The 8,227-nt window shown below is 45.0% G+C and overlaps 1 protein-coding gene across 2 annotated transcripts in view; it reads left to right on the top strand.

Moving 5' to 3' along the window:
- The first annotated feature begins 16 nt into the window (after positions 1-16).
- The window catches only part of SOGA3 (SOGA family member 3), a 38,796-nt gene continuing 30,585 nt past the window's right edge, over positions 17-8,227 (top strand). For both annotated transcript variants that reach the window (XM_014955626.1, XM_014955625.1), the window contains exons 1-2: positions 17-239; positions 4,709-4,867. In XM_014955626.1, the coding sequence (XP_014811112.1) occupies positions 42-239; positions 4,709-4,867 (357 nt within the window). In that variant the 5' untranslated portion in view covers positions 17-41. The remainder of the gene's footprint in view (positions 240-4,708; positions 4,868-8,227) is intronic.

The following is an 8,227-nucleotide window of genomic DNA, read 5'->3' as shown; positions in this document are numbered from 1 at the left end:
CCCCCCGGTGCCAGAACGAGATAGATGAGCTGAGGACGGAGATGGACGAGATGAGGGACAGTTTCTTCGAGGAGGACGCCTGCCAGCTCCAAGAGATGCGGCACGAGCTGGAGCGAGCCAACAAGAACTGCCGGATCCTCCAGTACCGGCTGCGCAAGGCCGAGCGCAAGAGGCTGCGCTACGCCCAGACCGGGGAGATCGACGGCGAGCTCCTGCGCAGCATGGAGCAGGACCTCAAGGTACGGCCCCCAGCGGGTCTGGAGGGGAGGGAGACCCTCGGACGGGGACACGAGCATGGCTCCCGCTCCTCATGACTCAGGCGTTTCCATCCCTTCTCTGCGCCCGGTGCAGCTCGTAGGATGGCAATGGCCAAGCCTACCCTGGTAATCCAAGCCCTTCGGTAGGTAGGAAGGGTATTTTCAGCTTCAATCCAAGCATTTTTGGTCAAGTTAATATGCAAGGAGTGAGTCAAATGCAAACCTTTGTATCTTTCGGTTTTGGATCTTTTACAATCAACACAAACCATACCCTGCCACCCCAAAATTCAACTGGCCTCACGGAATCATCCCATTGCCTTTGACATTCATTCTCTGCGCCCGGTGCAGCTCGAAGGATGGCATGGCCAAGCCCACCCTGGTAATCCAAGGCCTACAGTAGGTAGGAAGGGTATTTTCAGCTTCAATCCAAGCATTTTTGGTCAAGTTAATATGCAAGGAGTGAGTCAAATGCAAACCTTTGTATCTTTCGGTTTTGGATCTTTTACAATCAACACAAACCATACCCTGCCACCCCAAAATTCAACTGGCCTCACGGAATCATCCCATTGCCTTTGACATTCATTCTCTGCGCCCGGTGCAGCTCGAAGGATGGCATGGCCAAGCCCACCCTGGTAATCCAAGGCCTACAGTAGGTAGGAAGGGTATTTTCAGCTTCAATCCAAGCATTTTTGGTCAAGTTAATATGCAAGGAGTGAGTCAAATGCAAACCTTTGTATCTTTCGGTTTTGGATCTTTTACAATCAACACAAACCATACCCTGCCACCCCAAAATTCAACTGGCCTCACGGAATCATCCCATTGCCTTTGACATTCATTCTCTGCGCCCGGTGCAGCTCGAAGGATGGCATGGCCAAGCCCACCCTGGTAATCCAAGGCCTACAGTAGGTAGGAAGGGTATTTTCAGCTTCAATCCAAGCATTTTTGGTCAAGTTAATATGCAAGGAGTGAGTCAAATGCAAACCTTTGTATCTTTCGGTTTTGGATCTTTTACAATCAACACAAACCATACCCTGCCACCCCCAAATTCAGCTGACCTCACAGAATCATCCCATTGCCTTTGAGGGGATTGCTGGACTCTTTAGTGAAGATTCAGAGGACAGGTAGATTGAATACTTGCAGAGTCACAACACAAAATCCTGACCCCGTTGGTGTCAGTGGAAAAACTGCTGTGGCCTTCAGTGAGGGCAGGATTTCCCACATCCACCCGAAACCACAGACACATCACATCTCAGTGTGTAATCAGCTGTATTTATTCCATAACAGCTGAATGAACCACAGCCCATTGTTTAAAGGAGTTTACAAAGGCCTATACTGATAGGACGAGGGGCAATGGCTTCAAGCTGGAGGGGAACAGATTTAGACTGGAGATGAGGAGAGGGTTCTTCACTGTGAGGGTGGTGGAGCACTGGACCAGGTTGCCCAGGGAGGTGGTTGAGGCCCCATCCCTGGAGATATTCAAGGAGAGGCTCGACGAGGCCCTGGGCAACCTGGTCTAGTTGGGGGTGTCCCTGCTGACTGCGGGGGGTCGGACTAGATGACCTTTGGAGGTCCCTTCTGGCCTGGACAACTCAATGACTCTCTATGACTCTATAAAGGTTGTTATCAGTAAAATATCCATGATCTCCATTCTAGGTTTGTCCAATTAGAGAAAAAACCCCACCTTTTCATGTGCTAGTTGGAAGTTGTTTAATTTCTGCTTCCATCCACTAGACTCTGTTAAGGCTCCTGGTTGATCAGGACTCCTAAACTTATTGCAATTGACAGATCTCCATTTCTCGTGGAAGTGCAGGCCCCCGTATAGCAACATTTGTCCTCTGTACAGAACCTATGGTTTTTTGGATTCAGTGGAGTGCAGCTGAAAAATGCTAATTTAATACGTGATCAGGAACAAGGTCATTCTTAAACTTCTTTCTGAGACGTATAATGGATGGAGAGTCTGTTGTTCCCAAGTCTGATTTGCAGACTTGGATCATCTTGTCTGAAAATTGTCCAGCTTCACATCGTTCTTATTAAAACGTAGACACCAGTCCAAGACACGTTCCAGTTATTGTCTCACTAATGCCAAGTTAAAATGCCAATATCCTTCTCTGTGCTTCTATTTGATAGTCTTTGCCCGGGCATATTCAAAGCCCATGTTTGCTGTTGTGGCCATGATGGTTCTGTAAGAAGAGCTGTTCCTGTGGCCCTGGACAAAAGAGTGTCTCCTTGGTCAGAAGCAAAACTGGCCCATCCCTGGAGGGGTTCAAGGCCAGGCTGGATGGGGCTTGGAGTAACCTGGTCTGGTGGGAGGTGTCCCTGCCCAGGGCAGGGGGTGGAACAGGATGATTTTCAAGGTCCCTTCTAACCCAAACCAATCTATGATTGTGTATGATTCCAAAGATGGAATTGCTGATCAAAGCAAGGGACATTTTGCACACTCAGAATGATGCTTAGGTGAACAGTTGAGGTGTGCACCTCTGCAGGTAGAATTTGAATGCCAGCCTTGAATATTTTGATTATCACGTACCAGATGCCCAGGGCCTGGGAGAGGCTGGTCTGCCATGTAGGAGGCAGCAGCTGAGGCCTTGGGTTGAGCTGGACAAAAAGCTCCCTCTAATTAGGATTTCTCCCATGTCTTACCCAATAACCCTACAACTGACAGACTGGAGAGGAACAGTGTTTTTGCAAAGCTTTCCCACAGATCATCAATGTCTTCTGCTTTGGAGTAGGGATGAACATCTAATGCCAAATTTCTGCCTGATTGGATTCCTGGTGCTGGCTAACCGGAGTTGTAACTCTGTAGTGTTCCCAAGCCCCCCTCTTAAGAATTTCTATCCATAATAACATTGTCCATTTTTGCATGGTAACATGGGTAACATATTAGGGGGCTTAATCCTTCGGAGATACAGTCTTGCATTTAGCTGTATTAAAATGCCTCTTGCATAAGTGAGTCAGGTTTCCCACGAGATCTGGAAGGCTCCGTAGGGATTGCCCTGCACTGATTGCCACCCCACCACAGCCTGTGTCAAAACATCCCTACCAGTAATGATTTTGTTGTTCTGCTGTATTTACTGACACACTGCTGTATTTACGGACCGAAGACCGAATCTGAGAGGACGCTGTTAAAAATGTCCCCTACGATTTTCCATGTCCTTTGGTTGGACAGCCAAAGGATGAGCAGTAGGAAAACCCATCCAGATGTTGCCCTGTGGTGCCATTCTCGGCTCAACCTGCCGCCTTTTTTTGGAGTATGGTTATAATTGAAATTCCCCTCCGCTCTCTGTTGGGCATCAGTGTGTCCTGAGTGTGCGTGCAGTGTGTTTGTGGGTTATTGGATGATCCTGTGCCACGCTGCAGTGTGGGATCTGCAGCTCTCACACACTGGGTTTCCTGTCGGGGGAGGCTGAGTCACGAGCTGCTGCCGTTTTCTGATAGATCAGATTCTTCAAGGCTCCTTGCTTACAATTATTTTATTTCTTTAGAGTTCCTCGACATGCAGACGTAAAGATTGTTCCGGTAAAAGCCGTAAGGGATAGCTCTCTGAGCTCCCCTAGCAAATGCTAAGAAGGATTAATTATGCTTTCCAGTGTTCTAAAAATGGCAGGAAATTAGGCTTTTTAACCAATGGGTCTAAATCACCCTCGTAACAGTGATTAGTGTATATTTAAATATTTTTAGTGCGTGATTATAGTTTCTAGTGGTTTCACAAAATACAGTGCAAGTGGCTTGAGTGGCAAAATTCTCATTACTTTCCATGAAGAAGAGGAATTAGATCTTGACCTGTGCCTTTTAACTGTGAAAATGCATTTAAAAAAAAGAGAAAAAAGCAAAAACCTCAGTGTCCATTTTCATTTAAAATATAGGACATCATTTGGGTGAACATGAAGTCAGTAAAAATGTTGTTTGTTCATAATTTACTCTTTAAATTAAGCAATAGTAGTAAGTGCAGGATATTTAGGTTAACCGTCCATGAAGGAGAGAGGAACTAGCAGGGTGGAAATAAAGATGTGTCAGTTTGTGGTCCCATGCCAGGCCCAGATACAGTAGGTCTGGAGAAGGTTTGTCCTGCTTTTAGGTGCTTCTCCATGTCAAATATTTGAAGGGCGCGTGCCTTCGTGCATTGAAAAACGTAAGCCAGAAACAACTGGGAGAAAATAGATGCTGCACTGTCTCCAGGAACAAGGACGGTCCTGTTTCACTGCTGACAGAACAGAACCAAAGAAGGGGTTGGCATTTAGTGTCTAATGTGGTTTCCAGTGAAGGCCATGGGAAGATTATACCATTTTTGTAAGGAATTGGCTTGAATTTTGAATCATTTAGAACCCTATCTGTGCATGTCCTTGTCTACAGTTCTTTTCATACTGCTTCCATCAAAACTTCCAGAATTGACCTGTAAATGCTCACAGTAATTCTCTTTTTTAATCTTCCTTTTGAAATGTCATTTCATTTAGGTTGCAAAAGATGTGTCGGTGAGACTTCACCATGAGTTAGAAAACGTGGAAGAAAAACGTACTGTAACAGAGGATGAAAATGAAAAATTAAGACAGCAGCTTATAGAAGTTGAAATTGCCAAGCAAGCGCTGCAGAACGAACTGGAAAAAATGAAGGAGGTTAGTGCTGCCATTTCCTACTACACCAAGTATTTGAAGTTCTCAAATTCTTATTGCTGAACTAACTGGTTTTCTTGCTGTAACTTGTTTTGGGGGCAAAAAAAAAAAGGCAGGCAGAAGTTGAAAGTTACCTAGAGTGCTGAAGTGCAGTTTGGTGATTGGGAAGCTGAGAGCAGGCTGAAATGTTGGGTGTTTCCTGGGGGAAGTGGAATCCAACCTGTGGCTCTCTTCTTCCTATGCAAGGAGGGACAGATGGAACTGGTGGTAACGGAGTTCAGAGGCTTTGAGACATTGTTCTGGCATTATGGTGCATGCAGAGAGGGTGCTGAAGGGAGTCTGAGGCATCACACTTCACTGTTGATGTTCCCCATGGGTTTTTCCAAAGATTTTTTTGCCCCTGGTGACTACTGCTGGGGATGAGCAGGTACACCGAGACTGGGCGTCCTCCCCAAGATGGAACTGATGGTAGCGGAGTTCAGAGGCTTTGAGACATTGTTCTGGCATTATGGTGCATGCAGAGAGGGTGCTGAAGGGAGTCTGAGGCATCACACTTCACTGTTGATGTTCCCCATGGGTTTTTCCAAAGATTTTTTTGCCCCTGGTGACTACTGCTGGGGATGAGCAGGTACACCGAGACTGGGCATCCTCCCTGTCTCCTTCAGCCATGCTCTTTGGAGTTCTGGGAAGTGAGGGACTCCACCTGGAGTCGGTCTAAGCATAATTTTACATTATATCCAATTCATCTTCAAAATGACTCCATTCACCATTGGACAGATGCAAGATGCTGTGCCATGAGGGAAGCAGAAGGTTGTGTTCCAGCCGTAGTAGCCTGGCCGAGGGAGGGAACAAAGCAGGTGGCCAAAAGGGAAGCTGTTGACTGAGAATGACTTCTCAGAACAGGTTTTAGAAACAGCTCTCCGGTTCAGTGTTTAAAATTCAATGAATGCCACCAATTTTCTCTTTCAGTAGTACTCCCTAGCAGGAATGCCAATGTCTGCTTTGATCTGCTCTGTGGCAGAAGAGATGTGTTTCAGTTGTTAAGAAAGGCAGGAAATCTTCAGTTGTGTGATAAGTTACAGTATTTTTAGGAACTGCAATTGCTTACTTTAAGTGATGCGGTATTAAAAATACTCATATTTTTTCTTTACAGGAACTGAATTTCAAACATGTTGGTAGAGGATAAACAGGTGGTTTTTTTTCTGCCTTCTGCTGCTTTTCCAGATAATTGCAGATTTGAAAAGGTCGTGAAATCTGAGCCTTATTCAGCTTCCCTCTTCTCTACCCAAGGCTTTCTTCTGTTCTCACTCTGGTTTCTGCCATCAAACACAACTCAGTTTCCAGGACCATCTTCTTGATGAGAGCATGATCTTTCTATAATTATCCTTACAACTTGTTGTTAAGCTCAGCTTTACTCCAAATTTTCCATTACTCTTGTCCATTCAGACTCTACTTTCTTGTAGAGTCCCATTTCTGGATCCTTCCATCCTGCCCTGTGGTAGGTTGTGTCACAGTGGGCTTCTTTGGCCTTGCTGCTTCTTATGGATCTCCAGATCCTGATTAAGTGTAGTGGCAATTTCATAGCTTATGCTCGTTGGGGGCTATGTACCTGCAGGGAATGAACCAGGTAAATAGGCTGCTTCATCTCTGTCATCAGTAGTCACTGTTTCCTTACCCCAGTTCTTCGCTCTGGCCCACTGTGCTGAGCTCTGGTTCTGCTGCTCTCCTGCTGGTTTCCATTTCTTTCTTTACTATCTTTGCTCTTGGTGTCAATGGAAGGATGCTTGAGACTCCGGAGGAAAGGAAAGCACCATGTTTAAGCCAGGGGCTCTTCTACACAATACTATGTTCATGAAACCAAAACAGCTGGATGGTTCCCATCCCCACAACATGAGGGCACTGAGCCAGAATGGAAAACTGCAGTCAGACCCTACAGCAGAGTAGAGGTGGGGTGGACAAAGAGTCAGAAATACATCCTTATACTGAACTGCTATGCTCAGTCATTATATGCGTCATCGTAATTAGAGAGGAGCTTTCATTTATGTATGTCACACAGGCTGCTGAGTCCCTTCCAGCAGGAGAAAGCTGCTTTTCAGGCGAGGGCTTTCAGCAGAGCATGGGGGAAGCTGGAGGGTGGGTGAGGAGGTGTGAGTCAAAGACAAGCCAGTTTGAAGTGCAGCCACATTGTTGTGCACGTTGCAAGCATGCCATGACCTGGGGGACCAACAGAAGGATGCTGGTGACAAGTACTAATTCTTACAAATTTGAAATTTAGAATCTGTGAAGACACCGTGAAAATGTTAACTTGAAACAAGCCTGAAAACAACCCAAAGCGGTCTGAAGTGCATTAGAATTTTTTTCTGTGACAAATACCTTCTCTTTTTCTCTGGCAATCGAAGGTTTCATGCATCTTAAATGTAATTGTCAGATAGTCATAATATTAATCTTCTGTTTGCTTGTGAGTTATTTCCTCCAGTTTCGTTGGTTTACAACCCTTTCTTATTTCCATACAGCCATTATGACCAATCAGCCTCCTGCTTAAGAAGTTCTACTCAGCATAAATAGGAATCAGAGTCAAGACCTTTTGTCTGGTTTGTGATCTGCACTTTATTGAGCATAGAATTAATGGCAGAGTTAATCTCCAAAGACAATGAAGCATTTTTATTTTACAGCATAATAACAGTGCTCAGAGTATGTAATGACTGATTTCTGTGCTTTTATGTCATCAAATGCACAGCAAAAACACAAACCTTCCCATTCTTCTTAAAATCTATTTACGTATAACTGCCAGGGGAAATTCGTTCTCCTTATGAAAGAGCCGTGCAAGATGGCAGAGGATGGTTAAAAGACTTAATAGAAAATGTTGGAGGCAAAAGCAGAATTTTTTGTTAGGTAGTCTCCAGAGCAGGCCCAAAGCCAAAGTTCTCTTTGTGCAGATTCTATATTGTTTTGAAAAACATGTTAGACTTGACTGCAAACACGTATAAAAGATAAAGGCTGGCAGATGTGTTTGTGTAGAGACACAGTGAGAGCTCTCCAGTGATCATCTGGGTGCGTGTACACTTGGGGATGTGTCCATCCGTTAATACAGAGATGGTTGCTGTTTGCTTCCTTGGTTTGGAGCTGTTGAAAAAAAATAATGATGATATATTCCATGACAAATAGAAGTTGTTGATGACAGGATTTGGAAGGTGCTCCAGGAAAACATACATTTTCTATCCGTTACTTTTACTGTCAGTCCCCCAGCCTGCAGCTATTTAATTCAATGTTATTCCTGCATAAGTCCACATGGAAACACAAGACTTTTAATCGCCATTGTCAATTCTCGTAATTTATTTGTAGTAACTGCTGCTGATTTCCTCT

The sequence above is a fragment of the Calidris pugnax genome, unplaced genomic scaffold (genome assembly GCF_001431845.1).
Source record: "Calidris pugnax isolate Ruff unplaced genomic scaffold, ASM143184v1 scaffold284, whole genome shotgun sequence".
Taxonomy (NCBI): domain Eukaryota; kingdom Metazoa; phylum Chordata; class Aves; order Charadriiformes; family Scolopacidae; genus Calidris; species Calidris pugnax.
The sequence above is the reverse complement of the archived record's forward strand: the minus strand, read 5'-3'. Positions and strand labels throughout refer to the sequence as shown.